This window comes from Phytophthora sojae, assembly GCF_000149755.1.
Source record: "Phytophthora sojae unplaced genomic scaffold PHYSOscaffold_3, whole genome shotgun sequence".
In the NCBI taxonomy this organism is placed as follows: Eukaryota; Oomycota; class Peronosporomycetes; order Peronosporales; family Peronosporaceae; genus Phytophthora; species Phytophthora sojae.
The window spans coordinates 5,628,648-5,650,640 of NW_009258117.1; the positions used below are offsets into that span (position 1 = coordinate 5,628,648).

At 62.5% G+C, this 21,993-nt stretch overlaps 2 protein-coding genes and 54 non-coding genes across 56 annotated transcripts; 54 read left to right on the forward strand and 2 right to left on the reverse strand.

Moving 5' to 3' along the window:
* The first annotated feature begins 232 nt into the window (after positions 1-232).
* Positions 233-304, forward strand: PHYSODRAFT_t678. The gene has a single exon. It is a non-coding gene; the product is annotated as a tRNA-Pro (tRNA).
* A 324-nt stretch (positions 305-628) lies between these two features.
* On the forward strand, positions 629-700 carry PHYSODRAFT_t679. Its single transcript has one exon. It is a non-coding gene; the product is annotated as a tRNA-Pro (tRNA).
* A 325-nt stretch (positions 701-1,025) lies between these two features.
* Positions 1,026-1,097, forward strand: PHYSODRAFT_t680. Its single transcript has one exon. It is a non-coding gene; the product is annotated as a tRNA-Pro (tRNA).
* Positions 1,098-1,422: 325 nt separating this feature from the next.
* Positions 1,423-1,494, forward strand: PHYSODRAFT_t681. The gene has a single exon. It is a non-coding gene; the product is annotated as a tRNA-Pro (tRNA).
* A 334-nt stretch (positions 1,495-1,828) lies between these two features.
* On the forward strand, positions 1,829-1,900 carry PHYSODRAFT_t682. Its single transcript has one exon. It is a non-coding gene; the product is annotated as a tRNA-Pro (tRNA).
* A 49-nt stretch (positions 1,901-1,949) lies between these two features.
* Positions 1,950-9,028, reverse strand: PHYSODRAFT_329111 (hypothetical protein; the record flags this gene model as incomplete). Its single annotated transcript, XM_009525501.1, has 18 exons — positions 1,950-2,102; positions 2,365-2,508; positions 2,739-2,915; positions 3,178-3,321; positions 3,552-3,728; positions 3,991-4,134; positions 4,365-4,541; positions 4,804-4,947; positions 5,178-5,354; positions 5,617-5,760; positions 6,024-6,167; positions 6,398-6,574; positions 6,827-6,970; positions 7,233-7,376; positions 7,607-7,783; positions 8,014-8,190; positions 8,421-8,597; positions 8,828-9,028. The coding sequence occupies 18 exons, from the start codon at positions 9,026-9,028 to the stop codon at positions 1,950-1,952; spliced, it is 2,922 nt and encodes a 973-aa protein (XP_009523796.1).
* PHYSODRAFT_t683 lies at positions 2,235-2,306 on the forward strand. Its single transcript has one exon. It is a non-coding gene; the product is annotated as a tRNA-Pro (tRNA).
* On the forward strand, positions 2,641-2,712 carry PHYSODRAFT_t684. Its single transcript has one exon. It is a non-coding gene; the product is annotated as a tRNA-Pro (tRNA).
* PHYSODRAFT_t685 lies at positions 3,048-3,119 on the forward strand. Its single transcript has one exon. It is a non-coding gene; the product is annotated as a tRNA-Pro (tRNA).
* On the forward strand, positions 3,454-3,525 carry PHYSODRAFT_t686. Its single transcript has one exon. It is a non-coding gene; the product is annotated as a tRNA-Pro (tRNA).
* Positions 3,861-3,932, forward strand: PHYSODRAFT_t687. Its single transcript has one exon. It is a non-coding gene; the product is annotated as a tRNA-Pro (tRNA).
* PHYSODRAFT_t688 lies at positions 4,267-4,338 on the forward strand. Its single transcript has one exon. It is a non-coding gene; the product is annotated as a tRNA-Pro (tRNA).
* On the forward strand, positions 4,674-4,745 carry PHYSODRAFT_t689. The gene has a single exon. It is a non-coding gene; the product is annotated as a tRNA-Pro (tRNA).
* On the forward strand, positions 5,080-5,151 carry PHYSODRAFT_t690. The gene has a single exon. It is a non-coding gene; the product is annotated as a tRNA-Pro (tRNA).
* On the forward strand, positions 5,487-5,558 carry PHYSODRAFT_t691. The gene has a single exon. It is a non-coding gene; the product is annotated as a tRNA-Pro (tRNA).
* PHYSODRAFT_t692 lies at positions 5,893-5,964 on the forward strand. The gene has a single exon. It is a non-coding gene; the product is annotated as a tRNA-Pro (tRNA).
* Positions 6,300-6,371, forward strand: PHYSODRAFT_t693. The gene has a single exon. It is a non-coding gene; the product is annotated as a tRNA-Pro (tRNA).
* PHYSODRAFT_t694 lies at positions 6,697-6,768 on the forward strand. Its single transcript has one exon. It is a non-coding gene; the product is annotated as a tRNA-Pro (tRNA).
* On the forward strand, positions 7,103-7,174 carry PHYSODRAFT_t695. Its single transcript has one exon. It is a non-coding gene; the product is annotated as a tRNA-Pro (tRNA).
* Positions 7,509-7,580, forward strand: PHYSODRAFT_t696. The gene has a single exon. It is a non-coding gene; the product is annotated as a tRNA-Pro (tRNA).
* Positions 7,916-7,987, forward strand: PHYSODRAFT_t697. The gene has a single exon. It is a non-coding gene; the product is annotated as a tRNA-Pro (tRNA).
* Positions 8,323-8,394, forward strand: PHYSODRAFT_t698. The gene has a single exon. It is a non-coding gene; the product is annotated as a tRNA-Pro (tRNA).
* Positions 8,730-8,801, forward strand: PHYSODRAFT_t699. The gene has a single exon. It is a non-coding gene; the product is annotated as a tRNA-Pro (tRNA).
* Positions 9,029-9,136: 108 nt separating the features above from the next.
* Positions 9,137-9,208, forward strand: PHYSODRAFT_t700. The gene has a single exon. It is a non-coding gene; the product is annotated as a tRNA-Pro (tRNA).
* Positions 9,209-9,542: 334 nt separating this feature from the next.
* Positions 9,543-9,614, forward strand: PHYSODRAFT_t701. Its single transcript has one exon. It is a non-coding gene; the product is annotated as a tRNA-Pro (tRNA).
* Positions 9,615-9,949: 335 nt separating this feature from the next.
* PHYSODRAFT_t702 lies at positions 9,950-10,021 on the forward strand. The gene has a single exon. It is a non-coding gene; the product is annotated as a tRNA-Pro (tRNA).
* A 334-nt stretch (positions 10,022-10,355) lies between these two features.
* On the forward strand, positions 10,356-10,427 carry PHYSODRAFT_t703. Its single transcript has one exon. It is a non-coding gene; the product is annotated as a tRNA-Pro (tRNA).
* Positions 10,428-10,751: 324 nt separating this feature from the next.
* PHYSODRAFT_t704 lies at positions 10,752-10,823 on the forward strand. Its single transcript has one exon. It is a non-coding gene; the product is annotated as a tRNA-Pro (tRNA).
* A 334-nt stretch (positions 10,824-11,157) lies between these two features.
* Positions 11,158-11,229, forward strand: PHYSODRAFT_t705. Its single transcript has one exon. It is a non-coding gene; the product is annotated as a tRNA-Pro (tRNA).
* Positions 11,230-11,564: 335 nt separating this feature from the next.
* Positions 11,565-11,636, forward strand: PHYSODRAFT_t706. Its single transcript has one exon. It is a non-coding gene; the product is annotated as a tRNA-Pro (tRNA).
* A 334-nt stretch (positions 11,637-11,970) lies between these two features.
* PHYSODRAFT_t707 lies at positions 11,971-12,042 on the forward strand. Its single transcript has one exon. It is a non-coding gene; the product is annotated as a tRNA-Pro (tRNA).
* A 334-nt stretch (positions 12,043-12,376) lies between these two features.
* Positions 12,377-12,448, forward strand: PHYSODRAFT_t708. Its single transcript has one exon. It is a non-coding gene; the product is annotated as a tRNA-Pro (tRNA).
* A 334-nt stretch (positions 12,449-12,782) lies between these two features.
* Positions 12,783-12,854, forward strand: PHYSODRAFT_t709. Its single transcript has one exon. It is a non-coding gene; the product is annotated as a tRNA-Pro (tRNA).
* Positions 12,855-13,188: 334 nt separating this feature from the next.
* On the forward strand, positions 13,189-13,260 carry PHYSODRAFT_t710. The gene has a single exon. It is a non-coding gene; the product is annotated as a tRNA-Pro (tRNA).
* A 335-nt stretch (positions 13,261-13,595) lies between these two features.
* PHYSODRAFT_t711 lies at positions 13,596-13,667 on the forward strand. Its single transcript has one exon. It is a non-coding gene; the product is annotated as a tRNA-Pro (tRNA).
* A 325-nt stretch (positions 13,668-13,992) lies between these two features.
* PHYSODRAFT_t712 lies at positions 13,993-14,064 on the forward strand. The gene has a single exon. It is a non-coding gene; the product is annotated as a tRNA-Pro (tRNA).
* A 334-nt stretch (positions 14,065-14,398) lies between these two features.
* PHYSODRAFT_t713 lies at positions 14,399-14,470 on the forward strand. The gene has a single exon. It is a non-coding gene; the product is annotated as a tRNA-Pro (tRNA).
* A 335-nt stretch (positions 14,471-14,805) lies between these two features.
* On the forward strand, positions 14,806-14,877 carry PHYSODRAFT_t714. Its single transcript has one exon. It is a non-coding gene; the product is annotated as a tRNA-Pro (tRNA).
* Positions 14,878-15,211: 334 nt separating this feature from the next.
* PHYSODRAFT_t715 lies at positions 15,212-15,283 on the forward strand. Its single transcript has one exon. It is a non-coding gene; the product is annotated as a tRNA-Pro (tRNA).
* Positions 15,284-15,608: 325 nt separating this feature from the next.
* On the forward strand, positions 15,609-15,680 carry PHYSODRAFT_t716. The gene has a single exon. It is a non-coding gene; the product is annotated as a tRNA-Pro (tRNA).
* Positions 15,681-16,005: 325 nt separating this feature from the next.
* PHYSODRAFT_t717 lies at positions 16,006-16,077 on the forward strand. Its single transcript has one exon. It is a non-coding gene; the product is annotated as a tRNA-Pro (tRNA).
* Positions 16,078-16,402: 325 nt separating this feature from the next.
* Positions 16,403-16,474, forward strand: PHYSODRAFT_t718. Its single transcript has one exon. It is a non-coding gene; the product is annotated as a tRNA-Pro (tRNA).
* A 334-nt stretch (positions 16,475-16,808) lies between these two features.
* On the forward strand, positions 16,809-16,880 carry PHYSODRAFT_t719. Its single transcript has one exon. It is a non-coding gene; the product is annotated as a tRNA-Pro (tRNA).
* A 335-nt stretch (positions 16,881-17,215) lies between these two features.
* PHYSODRAFT_t720 lies at positions 17,216-17,287 on the forward strand. Its single transcript has one exon. It is a non-coding gene; the product is annotated as a tRNA-Pro (tRNA).
* Positions 17,288-17,621: 334 nt separating this feature from the next.
* On the forward strand, positions 17,622-17,693 carry PHYSODRAFT_t721. The gene has a single exon. It is a non-coding gene; the product is annotated as a tRNA-Pro (tRNA).
* A 325-nt stretch (positions 17,694-18,018) lies between these two features.
* Positions 18,019-18,090, forward strand: PHYSODRAFT_t722. The gene has a single exon. It is a non-coding gene; the product is annotated as a tRNA-Pro (tRNA).
* Positions 18,091-18,424: 334 nt separating this feature from the next.
* On the forward strand, positions 18,425-18,496 carry PHYSODRAFT_t723. Its single transcript has one exon. It is a non-coding gene; the product is annotated as a tRNA-Pro (tRNA).
* Positions 18,497-18,830: 334 nt separating this feature from the next.
* Positions 18,831-18,902, forward strand: PHYSODRAFT_t724. Its single transcript has one exon. It is a non-coding gene; the product is annotated as a tRNA-Pro (tRNA).
* Positions 18,903-18,951: 49 nt separating this feature from the next.
* Positions 18,952-19,535, reverse strand: PHYSODRAFT_329112 (hypothetical protein; the record flags this gene model as incomplete). The annotated part of the gene is made up of 2 exons (XM_009525502.1): positions 18,952-19,104; positions 19,368-19,535. The coding sequence occupies 2 exons, from the start codon at positions 19,533-19,535 to the stop codon at positions 18,952-18,954; spliced, it is 321 nt and encodes a 106-aa protein (XP_009523797.1).
* Positions 19,237-19,308, forward strand: PHYSODRAFT_t725. Its single transcript has one exon. It is a non-coding gene; the product is annotated as a tRNA-Pro (tRNA).
* A 108-nt stretch (positions 19,536-19,643) lies between the features above and the next one.
* PHYSODRAFT_t726 lies at positions 19,644-19,715 on the forward strand. The gene has a single exon. It is a non-coding gene; the product is annotated as a tRNA-Pro (tRNA).
* A 334-nt stretch (positions 19,716-20,049) lies between these two features.
* PHYSODRAFT_t727 lies at positions 20,050-20,121 on the forward strand. The gene has a single exon. It is a non-coding gene; the product is annotated as a tRNA-Pro (tRNA).
* A 324-nt stretch (positions 20,122-20,445) lies between these two features.
* Positions 20,446-20,517, forward strand: PHYSODRAFT_t728. Its single transcript has one exon. It is a non-coding gene; the product is annotated as a tRNA-Pro (tRNA).
* A 325-nt stretch (positions 20,518-20,842) lies between these two features.
* PHYSODRAFT_t729 lies at positions 20,843-20,914 on the forward strand. Its single transcript has one exon. It is a non-coding gene; the product is annotated as a tRNA-Pro (tRNA).
* A 334-nt stretch (positions 20,915-21,248) lies between these two features.
* On the forward strand, positions 21,249-21,320 carry PHYSODRAFT_t730. Its single transcript has one exon. It is a non-coding gene; the product is annotated as a tRNA-Pro (tRNA).
* Positions 21,321-21,654: 334 nt separating this feature from the next.
* PHYSODRAFT_t731 lies at positions 21,655-21,726 on the forward strand. Its single transcript has one exon. It is a non-coding gene; the product is annotated as a tRNA-Pro (tRNA).
* Positions 21,727-21,993: the final 267 nt, after the last annotated feature.

The following is a 21,993-nucleotide window of genomic DNA, read 5'->3' on the forward strand; positions in this document are numbered from 1 at the left end:
GCTGGCAGGCCAGCACATCGGTCGACACGCTCGGAATGACCGGCACCGTGTCGAAAATAAAGAGCCTCGTTGCGTGGGCGGGGAGGGTCGGAGACGCGAGCTGAGGGTCGGCATGGTTCGGCATGGTTCGGCATGGCGACGGCGAGTGTGAGTGGATGCGTTTGATGCGTGTGTGATGTGTGTAGGAGGCGTGCTGGCGGCGCGACATGTGGGGGTGTTGGTACGTCCGCGTGGCCTTGTGGTCTAGTGGTATGATTCTCGCTTAGGGTGCGAGAGGTCCCGGATTCGATCTCCGGCAAGGCCCTGCTCTTTGTTTGGCCTTTTTTTACGTCTCCTGTCCGCGCTCGTTTCGGCTGCCACACGCTTGCTGGCGGGTCCGATGACAGCCCTGCTGCGTCCTGGCGCGGCTGGCAGGCCAGCACATCGGTCGACACGCTCGGAATGACCGGCACCGTGTCGAAAATAAAGAGCCTCGTTGCGTGGGCGGGGAGGGTCGGAGACGCGAGCTGAGGGTCGGCATGGTTCGGCATGGCGACGGCGAGTGTGAGTGGATGCGTTTGATGCGTGTGTGATGTGTGTAGGAGGCGTGCTGGCGGCGCGACATGTGGGGGTGTTGGTACGTCCGCGTGGCCTTGTGGTCTAGTGGTATGATTCTCGCTTAGGGTGCGAGAGGTCCCGGATTCGATCTCCGGCAAGGCCCTGCTCTTTGTTTGGCCTTTTTTTACGTCTCCTGTCCGCGCTCGTTTCGGCTGCCACACGCTTGCTGGCGGGTCCGATGACAGCCCTGCTGCGTCCTGGCGCGGCTGGCAGGCCAGCACATCGGTCGGAATGACCGGCACCGTGTCGAAAATAAAGAGCCTCGTTGCGTGGGCGGGGAGGGTCGGAGACGCGAGCTGAGGGTCGGCATGGTTCGGCATGGTTCGGCATGGCGACGGCGAGTGTGAGTGGATGCGTTTGATGCGTGTGTGATGTGTGTAGGAGGCGTGCTGGCGGCGCGACATGTGGGGGTGTTGGTACGTCCGCGTGGCCTTGTGGTCTAGTGGTATGATTCTCGCTTAGGGTGCGAGAGGTCCCGGATTCGATCTCCGGCAAGGCCCTGCTCTTTGTTTGGCCTTTTTTTGACGTCTCCTGTCCGCGCTCGTTTCGGCTGCCACACGCTTGCTGGCGGGTCCGATGACAACCCTGCTGCGTCCTGGCGCGGCTGGCAGGCCAGCACATCGGTCGACACGCTCGGAATGACCGGCACCGTGTCGAAAATAAAGAGCCTCGTTGCGTGGGCGGGGAGGGTCGGAGACGCGAGCTGAGGGTCGGCATGGTTCGGCATGGCGACGGCGAGTGTGAGTGGATGCGTTTGATGCGTGTGTGATGTGTGTAGGAGGCGTGCTGGCGGCGCGACATGTGGGGGTGTTGGTACGTCCGCGTGGCCTTGTGGTCTAGTGGTATGATTCTCGCTTAGGGTGCGAGAGGTCCCGGATTCGATCTCCGGCAAGGCCCTGCTCTTTGTTTGGCCTTTTTTTACGTCTCCTGTCCGCGCTCGTTTCGGCTGCCACACGCTTGCTGGCGGGTCCGATGACAACCCTGCTGCGTCCTGGCGCGGCTGGCAGGCCAGCACATCGGTCGACACGCTCGGAATGACCGGCACCGTGTCGAAAATAAAGAGCCTCGTTGCGTGGGCGGGGAGGGTCGGAGACGCGAGCTGAGGGTCGGCATGGTTCGGCATGGTTCGGCATGGCGACGGCGAGTGTGAGTGGATGCGTTTGATGCGTGTGTGATGTGTGTAGGAGGCGTGCTGGCGTCGCGACATGTGGGGGTGTTGGTACGTCCGCGTGGCCTTGTGGTCTAGTGGTATGATTCTCGCTTAGGGTGCGAGAGGTCCCGGATTCGATCTCCGGCAAGGCCCTGCTCTTTGTTTGGCCTTTTTTGACGTCTCCTGTCCGCGCTCGTTTCGGCTACCACACGCTTGCTGGCGGGTCCGATGACAGCCCTGCTGCGTCCTGGCGCGGCTGGCAGGCCAGCACATCGGTCGACACGCTCGGAATGACCGGCACCGTGTCGAAAATAAAGAGCCTCGTTGCGTGGGCGGGGAGGGTCGGAGACGCGAGCTGAGGGTCGGCATGGTTCGGCATGGTTCGGCATGGCGACGGCGAGTGTGAGTGGATGCGTTTGATGCGTGTGTGATGTGTGTAGGAGGCGTGCTGGCGGCGCGACATGTGGGGGTGTTGGTACGTCCGCGTGGCCTTGTGGTCTAGTGGTATGATTCTCGCTTAGGGTGCGAGAGGTCCCGGATTCGATCTCCGGCAAGGCCCTGCTCTTTGTTTGGCCTTTTTTGACGTCTCCTGTCCGCGCTCGTTTCGACTACCACACGCTTGCTGGCGGGTCCGATGACAGCCCTGCTGCGTCCTGGCGCGGCTGGCAGGCCAGCACATCGGTCGACACGCTCGGAATGACCGGCACCGTGTCGAAAATAAAGAGCCTCGTTGCGTGGGCGGGGAGGGTCGGAGACGCGAGCTGAGGGTCGGCATGGTTCGGCATGGTTCGGCATGGCGACGGCGAGTGTGAGTGGATGCGTTTGATGCGTGTGTGATGTGTGTAGGAGGCGTGCTGGCGGCGCGACATGTGGGGGTGTTGGTACGTCCGCGTGGCCTTGTGGTCTAGTGGTATGATTCTCGCTTAGGGTGCGAGAGGTCCCGGATTCGATCTCCGGCAAGGCCCTGCTCTTTGTTTGGCCTTTTTTTTACGTCTCCTGTCCGCGCTCGTTTCGGCTGCCACACGCTTGCTGGCGGGTCCGATGACAACCCTGCTGCGTCCTGGCGCGGCTGGCAGGCCAGCACATCGGTCGACACGCTCGGAATGACCGGCACCGTGTCGAAAATAAAGAGCCTCGTTGCGTGGGCGGGGAGGGTCGGAGACGCGAGCTGAGGGTCGGCATGGTTCGGCATGGTTCGGCATGGCGACGGCGAGTGTGAGTGGATGCGTTTGATGCGTGTGTGATGTGTGTAGGAGGCGTGCTGGCGGCGCGACATGTGGGGGTGTTGGTACGTCCGCGTGGCCTTGTGGTCTAGTGGTATGATTCTCGCTTAGGGTGCGAGAGGTCCCGGATTCGATCTCCGGCAAGGCCCTGCTCTTTGTTTGGCCTTTTTTGACGTCTCCTGTCCGCGCTCGTTTCGGCTGCCACACGCTTGCTGGCGGGTCCGATGACAACCCTGCTGCGTCCTGGCGCGGCTGGCAGGCCAGCACATCGGTCGACACGCTCGGAATGACCGGCACCGTGTCGAAAATAAAGAGCCTCGTTGCGTGGGCGGGGAGGGTCGGAGACGCGAGCTGAGGGTCGGCATGGTTCGGCATGGTTCGGCATGGCGACGGCGAGTGTGAGTGGATGCGTTTGATGCGTGTGTGATGTGTGTAGGAGGCGTGCTGGCGGCGCGACATGTGGGGGTGTTGGTACGTCCGCGTGGCCTTGTGGTCTAGTGGTATGATTCTCGCTTAGGGTGCGAGAGGTCCCGGATTCGATCTCCGGCAAGGCCCTGCTCTTTGTTTGGCCTTTTTTTTACGTCTCCTGTCCGCGCTCGTTTCGGCTGCCACACGCTTGCTGGCGGGTCCGATGACAACCCTGCTGCGTCCTGGCGCGGCTGGCAGGCCAGCACATCGGTCGACACGCTCGGAATGACCGGCACCGTGTCGAAAATAAAGAGCCTCGTTGCGTGGGCGGGGAGGGTCGGAGACGCGAGCTGAGGGTCGGCATGGTTCGGCATGGTTCGGCATGGCGACGGCGAGTGTGAGTGGATGCGTTTGATGCGTGTGTGATGTGTGTAGGAGGCGTGCTGGCGGCGCGACATGTGGGGGTGTTGGTACGTCCGCGTGGCCTTGTGGTCTAGTGGTATGATTCTCGCTTAGGGTGCGAGAGGTCCCGGATTCGATCTCCGGCAAGGCCCTGCTCTTTGTTTGGCCTTTTTTGACGTCTCCTGTCCGCGCTCGTTTCGGCTGCCACACGCTTGCTGGCGGGTCCGATGACAGCCCTGCTGCGTCCTGGCGCGGCTGGCAGGCCAGCACATCGGTCGACACGCTCGGAATGACCGGCACCGTGTCGAAAATAAAGAGCCTCGTTGCGTGGGCGGGGAGGGTCGGAGACGCGAGCTGAGGGTCGGCATGGTTCGGCATGGTTCGGCATGGCGACGGCGAGTGTGAGTGGATGCGTTTGATGCGTGTGTGATGTGTGTAGGAGGCGTGCTGGCGGCGCGACATGTGGGGGTGTTGGTACGTCCGCGTGGCCTTGTGGTCTAGTGGTATGATTCTCGCTTAGGGTGCGAGAGGTCCCGGATTCGATCTCCGGCAAGGCCCTGCTCTTTGTTTGGCCTTTTTTTTACGTCTCCTGTCCGCGCTCGTTTCGGCTGCCACACGCTTGCTGGCGGGTCCGATGACAGCCCTGCTGCGTCCTGGCGCGGCTGGCAGGCCAGCACATCGGTCGACACGCTCGGAATGACCGGCACCGTGTCGAAAATAAAGAGCCTCGTTGCGTGGGCGGGGAGGGTCGGAGACGCGAGCTGAGGGTCGGCATGGTTCGGCATGGTTCGGCATGGCGACGGCGAGTGTGAGTGGATGCGTTTGATGCGTGTGTGATGTGTGTAGGAGGCGTGCTGGCGGCGCGACATGTGGGGGTGTTGGTACGTCCGCGTGGCCTTGTGGTCTAGTGGTATGATTCTCGCTTAGGGTGCGAGAGGTCCCGGATTCGATCTCCGGCAAGGCCGTGCTCTTTGTTTGGCCTTTTTTGACGTCTCCTGTCCGCGCTCGTTTCGGCTGCCACACGCTTGCTGGCGGGTCCGATGACAGCCCTGCTGCGTCCTGGCGCGGCTGGCAGGCCAGCACATCGGTCGACACGCTCGGAATGACCGGCACCGTGTCGAAAATAAAGAGCCTCGTTGCGTGGGCGGGGAGGGTCGGAGACGCGAGCTGAGGGTCGGCATGGTTCGGCATGGTTCGGCATGGCGACGGCGAGTGTGAGTGGATGCGTTTGATGCGTGTGTGATGTGTGTAGGAGGCGTGCTGGCGGCGCGACATGTGGGGGTGTTGGTACGTCCGCGTGGCCTTGTGGTCTAGTGGTATGATTCTCGCTTAGGGTGCGAGAGGTCCCGGATTCGATCTCCGGCAAGGCCCTGCTCTTTGTTTGGCCTTTTTTTTACGTCTCCTGTCCGCGCTCGTTTCGGCTGCCACACGCTTGCTGGCGGGTCCGATGACAGCCCTGCTGCGTCCTGGCGCGGCTGGCAGGCCAGCACATCGGTCGACACGCTCGGAATGACCGGCACCGTGTCGAAAATAAAGAGCCTCGTTGCGTGGGCGGGGAGGGTCGGAGACGCGAGCTGAGGGTCGGCATGGTTCGGCATGGTTCGGCATGGCGACGGCGAGTGTGAGTGGATGCGTTTGATGCGTGTGTGATGTGTGTAGGAGGCGTGCTGGCGGCGCGACATGTGGGGGTGTTGGTACGTCCGCGTGGCCTTGTGGTCTAGTGGTATGATTCTCGCTTAGGGTGCGAGAGGTCCCGGATTCGATCTCCGGCAAGGCCCTGCTCTTTGTTTGGCCTTTTTTGACGTCTCCTGTCCGCGCTCGTTTCGGCTGCCACACGCTTGCTGGCGGGTCCGATGACAGCCCTGCTGCGTCCTGGCGCGGCTGGCAGGCCAGCACATCGGTCGACACGCTCGGAATGACCGGCACCGTGTCGAAAATAAAGAGCCTCGTTGCGTGGGCGGGGAGGGTCGGAGACGCGAGCTGAGGGTCGGCATGGTTCGGCATGGTTCGGCATGGCGACGGCGAGTGTGAGTGGATGCGTTTGATGCGTGTGTGATGTGTGTAGGAGGCGTGCTGGCGGCGCGACATGTGGGGGTGTTGGTACGTCCGCGTGGCCTTGTGGTCTAGTGGTATGATTCTCGCTTAGGGTGCGAGAGGTCCCGGATTCGATCTCCGGCAAGGCCCTGCTCTTTGTTTGGCCTTTTTTTGACGTCTCCTGTCCGCGCTCGTTTCGGCTGCCACACGCTTGCTGGCGGGTCCGATGACAGCCCTGCTGCGTCCTGGCGCGGCTGGCAGGCCAGCACATCGGTCGACACGCTCGGAATGACCGGCACCGTGTCGAAAATAAAGAGCCTCGTTGCGTGGGCGGGGAGGGTCGGAGACGCGAGCTGAGGGTCGGCATGGTTCGGCATGGTTCGGCATGGCGACGGCGAGTGTGAGTGGATGCGTTTGATGCGTGTGTGATGTGTGTAGGAGGCGTGCTGGCGGCGCGACATGTGGGGGTGTTGGTACGTCCGCGTGGCCTTGTGGTCTAGTGGTATGATTCTCGCTTAGGGTGCGAGAGGTCCCGGATTCGATCTCCGGCAAGGCCCTGCTCTTTGTTTGGCCTTTTTTTTACGTCTCCTGTCCGCGCTCGTTTCGGCTGCCACACGCTTGCTGGCGGGTCCGATGACAGCCCTGCTGCGTCCTGGCGCGGCTGGCAGGCCAGCACATCGGTCGACACGCTCGGAATGACCGGCACCGTGTCGAAAATAAAGAGCCTCGTTGCGTGGGCGGGGAGGGTCGGAGACGCGAGCTGAGGGTCGGCATGGTTCGGCATGGCGACGGCGAGTGTGAGTGGATGCGTTTGATGCGTGTGTGATGTGTGTAGGAGGCGTGCTGGCGGCGCGACATGTGGGGGTGTTGGTACGTCCGCGTGGCCTTGTGGTCTAGTGGTATGATTCTCGCTTAGGGTGCGAGAGGTCCCGGATTCGATCTCCGGCAAGGCCCTGCTCTTTGTTTGGCCTTTTTTGACGTCTCCTGTCCGCGCTCGTTTCGGCTGCCACACGCTTGCTGGCGGGTCCGATGACAGCCCTGCTGCGTCCTGGCGCGGCTGGCAGGCCAGCACATCGGTCGACACGCTCGGAATGACCGGCACCGTGTCGAAAATAAAGAGCCTCGTTGCGTGGGCGGGGAGGGTCGGAGACGCGAGCTGAGGGTCGGCATGGTTCGGCATGGTTCGGCATGGCGACGGCGAGTGTGAGTGGATGCGTTTGATGCGTGTGTGATGTGTGTAGGAGGCGTGCTGGCGGCGCGACATGTGGGGGTGTTGGTACGTCCGCGTGGCCTTGTGGTCTAGTGGTATGATTCTCGCTTAGGGTGCGAGAGGTCCCGGATTCGATCTCCGGCAAGGCCCTGCTCTTTGTTTGGCCTTTTTTGACGTCTCCTGTCCGCGCTCGTTTCGGCTGCCACACGCTTGCTGGCGGGTCCGATGACAGCCCTGCTGCGTCCTGGCGCGGCTGGCAGGCCAGCACATCGGTCGACACGCTCGGAATGACCGGCACCGTGTCGAAAATAAAGAGCCTCGTTGCGTGGGCGGGGAGGGTCGGAGACGCGAGCTGAGGGTCGGCATGGTTCGGCATGGTTCGGCATGGCGACGGCGAGTGTGAGTGGATGCGTTTGATGCGTGTGTGATGTGTGTAGGAGGCGTGCTGGCGGCGCGACATGTGGGGGTGTTGATACGTCCGCGTGGCCTTGTGGTCTAGTGGTATGATTCTCGCTTAGGGTGCGAGAGGTCCCGGATTCGATCTCCGGCAAGGCCCTGCTCTTTGTTTGGCCTTTTTTTTACGTCTCCTGTCCGCGCTCGTTTCGGCTGCCACACGCTTGCTGGCGGGTCCGATGACAACCCTGCTGCGTCCTGGCGCGGCTGGCAGGCCAGCACATCGGTCGACACGCTCGGAATGACCGGCACCGTGTCGAAAATAAAGAGCCTCGTTGCGTGGGCGGGGAGGGTCGGAGACGCGAGCTGAGGGTCGGCATGGTTCGGCATGGTTCGGCATGGCGACGGCGAGTGTGAGTGGATGCGTTTGATGCGTGTGTGATGTGTGTAGGAGGCGTGCTGGCGGCGCGACATGTGGGGGTGTTGGTACGTCCGCGTGGCCTTGTGGTCTAGTGGTATGATTCTCGCTTAGGGTGCGAGAGGTCCCGGATTCGATCTCCGGCAAGGCCCTGCTCTTTGTTTGGCCTTTTTTTTACGTCTCCTGTCCGCGCTCGTTTCGGCTGCCACACGCTTGCTGGCGGGTCCGATGACAACCCTGCTGCGTCCTGGCGCGGCTGGCAGGCCAGCACATCGGTCGACACGCTCGGAATGACCGGCACCGTGTCGAAAATAAAGAGCCTCGTTGCGTGGGCGGGGAGGGTCGGAGACGCGAGCTGAGGGTCGGCATGGTTCGGCATGGTTCGGCATGGCGACGGCGAGTGTGAGTGGATGCGTTTGATGCGTGTGTGATGTGTGTAGGAGGCGTGCTGGCGGCGCGACATGTGGGGGTGTTGGTACGTCCGCGTGGCCTTGTGGTCTAGTGGTATGATTCTCGCTTAGGGTGCGAGAGGTCCCGGATTCGATCTCCGGCAAGGCCCTGCTCTTTGTTTGGCCTTTTTTTTACGTCTCCTGTCCGCGCTCGTTTCGGCTGCCACACGCTTGCTGGCGGGTCCGATGACAACCCTGCTGCGTCCTGGCGCGGCTGGCAGGCCAGCACATCGGTCGACACGCTCGGAATGACCGGCACCGTGTCGAAAATAAAGAGCCTCGTTGCGTGGGCGGGGAGGGTCGGAGACGCGAGCTGAGGGTCGGCATGGTTCGGCATGGTTCGGCATGGCGACGGCGAGTGTGAGTGGATGCGTTTGATGCGTGTGTGATGTGTGTAGGAGGCGTGCTGGCGGCGCGACATGTGGGGGTGTTGGTACGTCCGCGTGGCCTTGTGGTCTAGTGGTATGATTCTCGCTTAGGGTGCGAGAGGTCCCGGATTCGATCTCCGGCAAGGCCCTGCTCTTTGTTTGGCCTTTTTTTTACGTCTCCTGTCCGCGCTCGTTTCGGCTGCCACACGCTTGCTGGCGGGTCCGATGACAACCCTGCTGCGTCCTGGCGCGGCTGGCAGGCCAGCACATCGGTCGACACGCTCGGAATGACCGGCACCGTGTCGAAAATAAAGAGCCTCGTTGCGTGGGCGGGGAGGGTCGGAGACGCGAGCTGAGGGTCGGCATGGTTCGGCATGGTTCGGCATGGCGACGGCGAGTGTGAGTGGATGCGTTTGATGCGTGTGTGATGTGTGTAGGAGGCGTGCTGGCGGCGCGACATGTGGGGGTGTTGGTACGTCCGCGTGGCCTTGTGGTCTAGTGGTATGATTCTCGCTTAGGGTGCGAGAGGTCCCGGATTCGATCTCCGGCAAGGCCCTGCTCTTTGTTTGGCCTTTTTTGACGTCTCCTGTCCGCGCTCGTTTCGGCTGCCACACGCTTGCTGGCGGGTCCGATGACAACCCTGCTGCGTCCTGGCGCGGCTGGCAGGCCAGCACATCGGTCGACACGCTCGGAATGACCGGCACCGTGTCGAAAATAAAGAGCCTCGTTGCGTGGGCGGGGAGGGTCGGAGACGCGAGCTGAGGGTCGGCATGGTTCGGCATGGTTCGGCATGGCGACGGCGAGTGTGAGTGGATGCGTTTGATGCGTGTGTGATGTGTGTAGGAGGCGTGCTGGCGGCGCGACATGTGGGGGTGTTGGTACGTCCGCGTGGCCTTGTGGTCTAGTGGTATGATTCTCGCTTAGGGTGCGAGAGGTCCCGGATTCGATCTCCGGCAAGGCCCTGCTCTTTGTTTGGCCTTTTTTTTACGTCTCCTGTCCGCGCTCGTTTCGGCTGCCACACGCTTGCTGGCGGGTCCGATGACAGCCCTGCTGCGTCCTGGCGCGGCTGGCAGGCCAGCACATCGGTCGACACGCTCGGAATGACCGGCACCGTGTCGAAAATAAAGAGCCTCGTTGCGTGGGCGGGGAGGGTCGGAGACGCGAGCTGAGGGTCGGCATGGTTCGGCATGGTTCGGCATGGCGACGGCGAGTGTGAGTGGATGCGTTTGATGCGTGTGTGATGTGTGTAGGAGGCGTGCTGGCGGCGCGACATGTGGGGGTGTTGGTACGTCCGCGTGGCCTTGTGGTCTAGTGGTATGATTCTCGCTTAGGGTGCGAGAGGTCCCGGATTCGATCTCCGGCAAGGCCCTGCTCTTTGTTTGGCCTTTTTTGACGTCTCCTGTCCGCGCTCGTTTCGGCTACCACACGCTTGCTGGCGGGTCCGATGACAGCCCTGCTGCGTCCTGGCGCGGCTGGCAGGCCAGCACATCGGTCGACACGCTCGGAATGACCGGCACCGTGTCGAAAATAAAGAGCCTCGTTGCGTGGGCGGGGAGGGTCGGAGACGCGAGCTGAGGGTCGGCATGGTTCGGCATGGTTCGGCATGGCGACGGCGAGTGTGAGTGGATGCGTTTGATGCGTGTGTGATGTGTGTAGGAGGCGTGCTGGCGGCGCGACATGTGGGGGTGTTGGTACGTCCGCGTGGCCTTGTGGTCTAGTGGTATGATTCTCGCTTAGGGTGCGAGAGGTCCCGGATTCGATCTCCGGCAAGGCCCTGCTCTTTGTTTGGCCTTTTTTGACGTCTCCTGTCCGCGCTCGTTTCGGCTGCCACACGCTTGCTGGCGGGTCCGATGACAGCCCTGCTGCGTCCTGGCGCGGCTGGCAGGCCAGCACATCGGTCGACACGCTCGGAATGACCGGCACCGTGTCGAAAATAAAGAGCCTCGTTGCGTGGGCGGGGAGGGTCGGAGACGCGAGCTGAGGGTCGGCATGGTTCGGCATGGCGACGGCGAGTGTGAGTGGATGCGTTTGATGCGTGTGTGATGTGTGTAGGAGGCGTGCTGGCGGCGCGACATGTGGGGGTGTTGGTACGTCCGCGTGGCCTTGTGGTCTAGTGGTATGATTCTCGCTTAGGGTGCGAGAGGTCCCGGATTCGATCTCCGGCAAGGCCCTGCTCTTTGTTTGGCCTTTTTTGACGTCTCCTGTCCGCGCTCGTTTCGGCTGCCACACGCTTGCTGGCGGGTCCGATGACAACCCTGCTGCGTCCTGGCGCGGCTGGCAGGCCAGCACATCGGTCGACACGCTCGGAATGACCGGCACCGTGTCGAAAATAAAGAGCCTCGTTGCGTGGGCGGGGAGGGTCGGAGACGCGAGCTGAGGGTCGGCATGGTTCGGCATGGTTCGGCATGGCGACGGCGAGTGTGAGTGGATGCGTTTGATGCGTGTGTGATGTGTGTAGGAGGCGTGCTGGCGGCGCGACATGTGGGGGTGTTGGTACGTCCGCGTGGCCTTGTGGTCTAGTGGTATGATTCTCGCTTAGGGTGCGAGAGGTCCCGGATTCGATCTCCGGCAAGGCCCTGCTCTTTGTTTGGCCTTTTTTTGACGTCTCCTGTCCGCGCTCGTTTCGGCTGCCACACGCTTGCTGGCGGGTCCGATGACAACCCTGCTGCGTCCTGGCGCGGCTGGCAGGCCAGCACATCGGTCGACACGCTCGGAATGACTGGCACCGTGTGGAAAATAAAGAGCCTCGTTGCGTGGGCGGGGAGGGTCGGAGACGCGAGCTGAGGGTCGGCATGGTTCGGCATGGTTCGGCATGGCGACGGCGAGTGTGAGTGGATGCGTTTGATGCGTGTGTGATGTGTGTAGGAGGCGTGCTGGCGGCGCGACATGTGGGGGTGTTGGTACGTCCGCGTGGCCTTGTGGTCTAGTGGTATGATTCTCGCTTAGGGTGCGAGAGGTCCCGGATTCGATCTCCGGCAAGGCCCTGCTCTTTGTTTGGCCTTTTTTGACGTCTCCTGTCCGCGCTCGTTTCGGCTGCCACACGCTTGCTGGCGGGTCCGATGACAACCCTGCTGCGTCCTGGCGCGGCTGGCAGGCCAGCACATCGGTCGACACGCTCGGAATGACCGGCACCGTGTCGAAAATAAAGAGCCTCGTTGCGTGGGCGGGGAGGGTCGGAGACGCGAGCTGAGGGTCGGCATGGTTCGGCATGGTTCGGCATGGCGACGGCGAGTGTGAGTGGATGCGTTTGATGCGTGTGTGATGTGTGTAGGAGGCGTGCTGGCGGCGCGACATGTGGGGATGTTGGTACGTCCGCGTGGCCTTGTGGTCTAGTGGTATGATTCTCGCTTAGGGTGCGAGAGGTCCCGGATTCGATCTCCGGCAAGGCCCTGCTCTTTGTTTGGCCTTTTTTGACGTCTCCTGTCCGCGCTCGTTTCGGCTGCCACACGCTTGCTGGCGGGTCCGATGACAGCCCTGCTGCGTCCTGGCGCGGCTGGCAGGCCAGCACATCGGTCGACACGCTCGGAATGACCGGCACCGTGTCGAAAATAAAGAGCCTCGTTGCGTGGGCGGGGAGGGTCGGAGACGCGAGCTGAGGGTCGGCATGGTTCGGCATGGTTCGGCATGGCGACGGCGAGTGTGAGTGGATGCGTTTGATGCGTGTGTGATGTGTGTAGGAGGCGTGCTGGCGGCGCGACATGTGGGGGTGTTGGTACGTCCGCGTGGCCTTGTGGTCTAGTGGTATGATTCTCGCTTAGGGTGCGAGAGGTCCCGGATTCGATCTCCGGCAAGGCCCTGCTCTTTGTTTGGCCTTTTTTGACGTCTCCTGTCCGCGCTCGTTTCGGCTGCCACACGCTTGCTGGCGGGTCCGATGACAGCCCTGCTGCGTCCTGGCGCGGCTGGCAGGCCAGCACATCGGTCGACACGCTCGGAATGACCGGCACCGTGTCGAAAATAAAGAGCCTCGTTGCGTGGGCGGGGAGGGTCGGAGACGCGAGCTGAGGGTCGGCATGGTTCGGCATGGTTCGGCATGGCGACGGCGAGTGTGAGTGGATGCGTTTGATGCGTGTGTGATGTGTGTAGGAGGCGTGCTGGCGGCGCGACATGTGGGGGTGTTGGTACGTCCGCGTGGCCTTGTGGTCTAGTGGTATGATTCTCGCTTAGGGTGCGAGAGGTCCCGGATTCGATCTCCGGCAAGGCCCTGCTCTTTGTTTGGCCTTTTTTGACGTCTCCTGTCCGCGCTCGTTTCGGCTGCCACACGCTTGCTGGCGGGTCCGATGACAACCCTGCTGCGTCCTGGCGCGGCTGGCAGGCCAGCACATCGGTCGACACGCTCGGAATGACCGGCACCGTGTCGAAAATAAAGAGCCTCGTTGCGTGGGCGGGGAGGGTCGGAGACGCGAGCTGAGGGTCGGCATGGTTCGGCATGGTTCGGCATGGCGACGGCGAGTGTGAGTGGATGCGTTTGATGCGTGTGTGATGTGTGTAGGAGGCGTGCTGGCGGCGCGACATGTGGGGGTGTTGGTACGTCCGCGTGGCCTTGTGGTCTAGTGGTATGATTCTCGCTTAGGGTGCGAGAGGTCCCGGATTCGATCTCCGGCAAGGCCCTGCTCTTTGTTTGGCCTTTTTTTTACGTCTCCTGTCCGCGCTCGTTTCGGCTGCCACACGCTTGCTGGCGGGTCCGATGACAACCCTGCTGCGTCCTGGCGCGGCTGGCAGGCCAGCACATCGGTCGACACGCTCGGAATGACCGGCACCGTGTCGAAAATAAAGAGCCTCGTTGCGTGGGCGGGGAGGGTCGGAGACGCGAGCTGAGGGTCGGCATGGTTCGGCATGGTTCGGCATGGCGACGGCGAGTGTGAGTGGATGCGTTTGATGCGTGTGTGATGTGTGTAGGAGGCGTGCTGGCGGCGCGACATGTGGGGGTGTTGGTACGTCCGCGTGGCCTTGTGGTCTAGTGGTATGATTCTCGCTTAGGGTGCGAGAGGTCCCGGATTCGATCTCCGGCAAGGCCCTGCTCTTTGTTTGGCCTTTTTTTTACGTCTCCTGTCCGCGCTCGTTTCGGCTGCCACACGCTTGCTGGCGGGTCCGATGACAACCCTGCTGCGTCCTGGCGCGGCTGGCAGGCCAGCACATCGGTCGACACGCTCGGAATGACCGGCACCGTGTCGAAAATAAAGAGCCTCGTTGCGTGGGCGGGGAGGGTCGGAGACGCGAGCTGAGGGTCGGCATGGTTCGGCATGGCGACGGCGAGTGTGAGTGGATGCGTTTGATGCGTGTGTGATGTGTGTAGGAGGCGTGCTGGCGGCGCGACATGTGGGGGTGTTGGTACGTCCGCGTGGCCTTGTGGTCTAGTGGTATGATTCTCGCTTAGGGTGCGAGAGGTCCCGGATTCGATCTCCGGCAAGGCCCTGCTCTTTGTTTGGCCTTTTTTGACGTCTCCTGTCCGCGCTCGTTTCGGCTGCCACACGCTTGCTGGCGGGTCCGATGACAACCCTGCTGCGTCCTGGCGCGGCTGGCAGGCCAGCACATCGGTCGACACGCTCGGAATGACCGGCACCGTGTCGAAAATAAAGAGCCTCGTTGCGTGGGCGGGGAGGGTCGGAGACGCGAGCTGAGGGTCGGCATGGTTCGGCATGGTTCGGCATGGCGACGGCGAGTGTGAGTGGATGCGTTTGATGCGTGTGTGATGTGTGTAGGAGGCGTGCTGGCGGCGCGACATGTGGGGGTGTTGGTACGTCCGCGTGGCCTTGTGGTCTAGTGGTATGATTCTCGCTTAGGGTGCGAGAGGTCCCGGATTCGATCTCCGGCAAGGCCCTGCTCTTTGTTTGGCCTTTTTTTTACGTCTCCTGTCCGCGCTCGTTTCGGCTGCCACACGCTTGCTGGCGGGTCCGATGACAACCCTGCTGCGTCCTGGCGCGGCTGGCAGGCCAGCACATCGGTCGACACGCTCGGAATGACCGGCACCGTGTCGAAAATAAAGAGCCTCGTTGCGTGGGCGGGGAGGGTCGGAGACGCGAGCTGAGGGTCGGCATGGTTCGGCATGGTTCGGCATGGCGACGGCGAGTGTGAGTGGATGCGTTTGATGCGTGTGTGATGTGTGTAGGAGGCGTGCTGGCGGCGCGACATGTGGGGGTGTTGGTACGTCCGCGTGGCCTTGTGGTCTAGTGGTATGATTCTCGCTTAGGGTGCGAGAGGTCCCGGATTCGATCTCCGGCAAGGCCCTGCTCTTTGTTTGGCCTTTTTTGACGTCTCCTGTCCGCGCTCGTTTCGGCTGCCACACGCTTGCTGGCGGGTCCGATGACAGCCCTGCTGCGTCCTGGCGCGGCTGGCAGGCCAGCACATCGGTCGACACGCTCGGAATGACCGGCACCGTGTCGAAAATAAAGAGCCTCGTTGCGTGGGCGGGGAGGGTCGGAGACGCGAGCTGAGGGTCGGCATGGTTCGGCATGGTTCGGCATGGCGACGGCGAGTGTGAGTGGATGCGTTTGATGCGTGTGTGATGTGTGTAGGAGGCGTGCTGGCGGCGCGACATGTGGGGGTGTTGGTACGTCCGCGTGGCCTTGTGGTCTAGTGGTATGATTCTCGCTTAGGGTGCGAGAGGTCCCGGATTCGATCTCCGGCAAGGCCCTGCTCTTTGTTTGGCCTTTTTTTTACGTCTCCTGTCCGCGCTCGTTTCGGCTGCCACACGCTTGCTGGCGGGTCCGATGACAGCCCTGCTGCGTCCTGGCGCGGCTGGCAGGCCAGCACATCGGTCGACACGCTCGGAATGACCGGCACCGTGTCGAAAATAAAGAGCCTCGTTGCGTGGGCGGGGAGGGTCGGAGACGCGAGCTGAGGGTCGGCATGGTTCGGCATGGCGACGGCGAGTGTGAGTGGATGCGTTTGATGCGTGTGTGATGTGTGTAGGAGGCGTGCTGGCGGCGCGACATGTGGGGGTGTTGGTACGTCCGCGTGGCCTTGTGGTCTAGTGGTATGATTCTCGCTTAGGGTGCGAGAGGTCCCGGATTCGATCTCCGGCAAGGCCCTGCTCTTTGTTTGGCCTTTTTTTACGTCTCCTGTCCGCGCTCGTTTCGGCTGCCACACGCTTGCTGGCGGGTCCGATGACAGCCCTGCTGCGTCCTGGCGCGGCTGGCAGGCCAGCACATCGGTCGGAATGACCGGCACCGTGTCGAAAATAAAGAGCCTCGTTGCGTGGGCGGGGAGGGTCGGAGACGCGAGCTGAGGGTCGGCATGGTTCGGCATGGTTCGGCATGGCGACGGCGAGTGTGAGTGGATGCGTTTGATGCGTGTGTGATGTGTGTAGGAGGCGTGCTGGCGGCGCGACATGTGGGGGTGTTGGTACGTCCGCGTGGCCTTGTGGTCTAGTGGTATGATTCTCGCTTAGGGTGCGAGAGGTCCCGGATTCGATCTCCGGCAAGGCCCTGCTCTTTGTTTGGCCTTTTTTTTACGTCTCCTGTCCGCGCTCGTTTCGGCTGCCACACGCTTGCTGGCGGGTCCGATGACAACCCTGCTGCGTCCTGGCGCGGCTGGCAGGCCAGCACATCGGTCGACACGCTCGGAATGACCGGCACCGTGTCGAAAATAAAGAGCCTCGTTGCGTGGGCGGGGAGGGTCGGAGACGCGAGCTGAGGGTCGGCATGGTTCGGCATGGCGACGGCGAGTGTGAGTGGATGCGTTTGATGCGTGTGTGATGTGTGTAGGAGGCGTGCTGGCGGCGCGACATGTGGGGGTGTTGGTACGTCCGCGTGGCCTTGTGGTCTAGTGGTATGATTCTCGCTTAGGGTGCGAGAGGTCCCGGATTCGATCTCCGGCAAGGCCCTGCTCTTTGTTTGGCCTTTTTTTACGTCTCCTGTCCGCGCTCGTTTCGGCTGCCACACGCTTGCTGGCGGGTCCGATGACAACCCTGCTGCGTCCTGGCGCGGCTGGCAGGCCAGCACATCGGTCGACACGCTCGGAATGACCGGCACCGTGTCGAAAATAAAGAGCCTCGTTGCGTGGGCGGGGAGGGTCGGAGACGCGAGCTGAGGGTCGGCATGGTTCGGCATGGTTCGGCATGGCGACGGCGAGTGTGAGTGGATGCGTTTGATGCGTGTGTGATGTGTGTAGGAGGCGTGCTGGCGGCGCGACATGTGGGGGTGTTGGTACGTCCGCGTGGCCTTGTGGTCTAGTGGTATGATTCTCGCTTAGGGTGCGAGAGGTCCCGGATTCGATCTCCGGCAAGGCCCTGCTCTTTGTTTGGCCTTTTTTTTACGTCTCCTGTCCGCGCTCGTTTCGGCTGCCACACGCTTGCTGGCGGGTCCGATGACAACCCTGCTGCGTCCTGGCGCGGCTGGCAGGCCAGCACATCGGTCGACACGCTCGGAATGACCGGCACCGTGTCGAAAATAAAGAGCCTCGTTGCGTGGGCGGGGAGGGTCGGAGACGCGAGCTGAGGGTCGGCATGGTTCGGCATGGTTCGGCATGGCGACGGCGAGTGTGAGTGGATGCGTTTGATGCGTGTGTGATGTGTGTAGGAGGCGTGCTGGCGGCGCGACATGTGGGGGTGTTGGTACGTCCGCGTGGCCTTGTGGTCTAGTGGTATGATTCTCGCTTAGGGTGCGAGAGGTCCCGGATTCGATCTCCGGCAAGGCCCTGCTCTTTGTTTGGCCTTTTTTGACGTCTCCTGTCCGCGCTCGTTTCGGCTGCCACACGCTTGCTGGCGGGTCCGATGACAGCCCTGCTGCGTCCTGGCGCGGCTGGCAGGCCAGCACATCGGTCGACACGCTCGGAATGACCGGCACCGTGTCGAAAATAAAGAGCCTCGTTGCGTGGGCGGGGAGGGTCGGAGACGCGAGCTGAGGGTCGGCATGGTTCGGCATGGTTCGGCATGGCGACGGCGAGTGTGAGTGGATGCGTTTGATGCGTGTGTGATGTGTGTAGGAGGCGTGCTGGCGGCGCGACATGTGGGGGTGTTGGTACGTCCGCGTGGCCTTGTGGTCTAGTGGTATGATTCTCGCTTAGGGTGCGAGAGGTCCCGGATTCGATCTCCGGCAAGGCCCTGCTCTTTGTTTGGCCTTTTTTTTACGTCTCCTGTCCGCGCTCGTTTCGGCTGCCACACGCTTGCTGGCGGGTCCGATGACAACCCTGCTGCGTCCTGGCGCGGCTGGCAGGCCAGCACATCGGTCGACACGCTCGGAATGACCGGCACCGTGTCGAAAATAAAGAGCCTCGTTGCGTGGGCGGGGAGGGTCGGAGACGCGAGCTGAGGGTCGGCATGGTTCGGCATGGCGACGGCGAGTGTGAGTGGATGCGTTTGATGCGTGTGTGATGTGTGTAGGAGGCGTGCTGGCGGCGCGACATGTGGGGGTGTTGGTACGTCCGCGTGGCCTTGTGGTCTAGTGGTATGATTCTCGCTTAGGGTGCGAGAGGTCCCGGATTCGATCTCCGGCAAGGCCCTGCTCTTTGTTTGGCCTTTTTTGACGTCTCCTGTCCGCGCTCGTTTCGGCTACCACACGCTTGCTGGCGGGTCCGATGACAGCCCTGCTGCGTCCTGGCGCGGCTGGCAGGCCAGCACATCGGTCGACACGCTCGGAATGACCGGCACCGTGTCGAAAATAAAGAGCCTCGTTGCGTGGGCGGGGAGGGTCGGAGACGCGAGCTGAGGGTCGGCATGGTTCGGCATGGTTCGGCATGGCGACGGCGAGTGTGAGTGGATGCGTTTGATGCGTGTGTGATGTGTGTAGGAGGCGTGCTGGCGGCGCGACATGTGGGGGTGTTGGTACGTCCGCGTGGCCTTGTGGTCTAGTGGTATGATTCTCGCTTAGGGTGCGAGAGGTCCCGGATTCGATCTCCGGCAAGGCCCTGCTCTTTGTTTGGCCTTTTTTGACGTCTCCTGTCCGCGCTCGTTTCGGCTGCCACACGCTTGCTGGCGGGTCCGATGACAGCCCTGCTGCGTCCTGGCGCGGCTGGCAGGCCAGCACATCGGTCGACACGCTCGGAATGACCGGCACCGTGTCGAAAATAAAGAGCCTCGTTGCGTGGGCGGGGAGGGTCGGAGACGCGAGCTGAGGGTCGGCATGGTTCGGCATGGTTCGGCATGGCGACGGCGAGTGTGAGTGGATGCGTTTGATGCGTGTGTGATGTGTGTAGGAGGCGTGCTGGCGGCGCGACATGTGGGGGTGTTGGTACGTCCGCGTGGCCTTGTGGTCTAGTGGTATGATTCTCGCTTAGGGTGCGAGAGGTCCCGGATTCGATCTCCGGCAAGGCCCTGCTCTTTGTTTGGCCTTTTTTGACGTCTCCTGTCCGCGCTCGTTTCGGCTACCACACGCTTGCTGGCGGGTCCGATGACAGCCCTGCTGCGTCCTGGCGCGGCTGGCAGGCCAGCACATCGGTCGACACGCTCGGAATGACCGGCACCGTGTCGAAAATAAAGAGCCTCGTTGCGTGGGCGGGGAGGGTCGGAGACGCGAGCTGAGGGTCGGCATGGTTCGGCATGGTTCGGCATGGCGACGGCGAGTGTGAGTGGATGCGTTTGATGCGTGTGTGATGTGTGTAGGAGGCGTGCTGGCGGCGCGACATGTGGGGGTGTTGGTACGTCCGCGTGGCCTTGTGGTCTAGTGGTATGATTCTCGCTTAGGGTGCGAGAGGTCCCGGATTCGATCTCCGGCAAGGCCCTGCTCTTTGTTTGGCCTTTTTTTGACGTCTCCTGTCCGCGCTCGTTTCGGCTGCCACACGCTTGCTGGCGGGTCCGATGACAGCCCTGCTGCGTCCTGGCGCGGCTGGCAGGCCAGCACATCGGTCGACACGCTCGGAATGACCGGCACCGTGTCGAAAATAAAGAGCCTCGTTGCGTGGGCGGGGAGGGTCGGAGACGCGAGCTGAGGGTCGGCATGGTTCGGCATGGTTCGGCATGGCGACGGCGAGTGTGAGTGGATGCGTTTGATGCGTGTGTGATGTGTGTAGGAGGCGTGCTGGCGGCGCGACATGTGGGGGTGTTGGTACGTCCGCGTGGCCTTGTGGTCTAGTGGTATGATTCTCGCTTAGGGTGCGAGAGGTCCCGGATTCGATCTCCGGCAAGGCCCTGCTCTTTGTTTGGCCTTTTTTGACGTCTCCTGTCCGCGCTCGTTTCGGCTGCCACACGCTTGCTGGCGGGTCCGATGACAGCCCTGCTGCGTCCTGGCGCGGCTGGCAGGCCAGCACATCGGTCGACACGCTCGGAATGACCGGCACCGTGTCGAAAATAAAGAGCCTCGTTGCGTGGGCGGGGAGGGTCGGAGACGCGAGCTGAGGGTCGGCATGGTTCGGCATGGTTCGGCATGGCGACGGCGAGTGTGAGTGGATGCGTTTGATGCGTGTGTGATGTGTGTAGGAGGCGTGCTGGCGGCGCGACATGTGGGGGTGTTGGTACGTCCGCGTGGCCTTGTGGTCTAGTGGTATGATTCTCGCTTAGGGTGCGAGAGGTCCCGGATTCGATCTCCGGCAAGGCCCTGCTCTTTGTTTGGCCTTTTTTGACGTCTCCTGTCCGCGCTCGTTTCGGCTGCCACACGCTTGCTGGCGGGTCCGATGACAGCCCTGCTGCGTCCTGGCGCGGCTGGCAGGCCAGCACATCGGTCGACACGCTCGGAATGACCGGCACCGTGTCGAAAATAAAGAGCCTCGTTGCGTGGGCGGGGAGGGTCGGAGACGCGAGCTGAGGGTCGGCATGGTTCGGCATGGCGACGGCGAGTGTGAGTGGATGCGTTTGATGCGTGTGTGATGTGTGTAGGAGGCGTGCTGGCGGCGCGACATGTGGGGGTGTTGGTACGTCCGCGTGGCCTTGTGGTCTAGTGGTATGATTCTCGCTTAGGGTGCGAGAGGTCCCGGATTCGATCTCCGGCAAGGCCCTGCTCTTTGTTTGGCCTTTTTTTTACGTCTCCTGTCCGCGCTCGTTTCGGCTGCCACACGCTTGCTGGCGGGTCCGATGACAACCCTGCTGCGTCCTGGCGCGGCTGGCAGGCCAGCACATCGGTCGACACGCTCGGAATGACCGGCACCGTGTCGAAAATAAAGAGCCTCGTTGCGTGGGCGGGGAGGGTCGGAGACGCGAGCTGAGGGTCGGCATGGTTCGGCATGGCGACGGCGAGTGTGAGTGGATGCGTTTGATGCGTGTGTGATGTGTGTAGGAGGCGTGCTGGCGGCGCGACATGTGGGGGTGTTGGTACGTCCGCGTGGCCTTGTGGTCTAGTGGTATGATTCTCGCTTAGGGTGCGAGAGGTCCCGGATTCGATCTCCGGCAAGGCCCTGCTCTTTGTTTGGCCTTTTTTGACGTCTCCTGTCCGCGCTCGTTTCGGCTGCCACACGCTTGCTGGCGGGTCCGATGACAGCCCTGCTGCGTCCTGGCGCGGCTGGCAGGCCAGCACATCGGTCGACACGCTCGGAATGACCGGCACCGTGTCGAAAATAAAGAGCCTCGTTGCGTGGGCGGGGAGGGTCGGAGACGCGAGCTGAGGGTCGGCATGGTTCGGCATGGTTCGGCATGGCGACGGCGAGTGTGAGTGGATGCGTTTGATGCGTGTGTGATGTGTGTAGGAGGCGTGCTGGCGGCGCGACATGTGGGGGTGTTGGTACGTCCGCGTGGCCTTGTGGTCTAGTGGTATGATTCTCGCTTAGGGTGCGAGAGGTCCCGGATTCGATCTCCGGCAAGGCCCTGCTCTTTGTTTGGCCTTTTTTGACGTCTCCTGTCCGCGCTCGTTTCGGCTGCCACACGCTTGCTGGCGGGTCCGATGACAGCCCTGCTGCGTCCTGGCGCGGCTGGCAGGCCAGCACATCGGTCGACACGCTCGGAATGACCGGCACCGTGTCGAAAATAAAGAGCCTCGTTGCGTGGGCGGGGAGGGTCGGAGACGCGAGCTGAGGGTCGGCATGGTTCGGCATGGTTCGGCATGGCGACGGCGAGTGTGAGTGGATGCGTTTGATGCGTGTGTGATGTGTGTAGGAGGCGTGCTGGCGGCGCGACATGTGGGGATGTTGGTACGTCCGCGTGGCCTTGTGGTCTAGTGGTATGATTCTCGCTTAGGGTGCGAGAGGTCCCGGATTCGATCTCCGGCAAGGCCCTGCTCTTTGTTTGGCCTTTTTTGACGTCTCCTGTCCGCGCTCGTTTCGGCTGCCACACGCTTGCTGGCGGGTCCGATGACAGCCTGCTGCGTCCTGGCGCGGCTGGCAGGCCAGCACATCGGTCGACACGCTCGGAATGACCGGCACCGTGTCGAAAATAAAGAGCCTCGTTGCGTGGGCGGGGAGGGTCGGAGACGCGAGCTGAGGGTCGGCATGGTTCGGCATGGTTCGGCATGGCGACGGCGAGTGTGAGTGGATGCGTTTGAT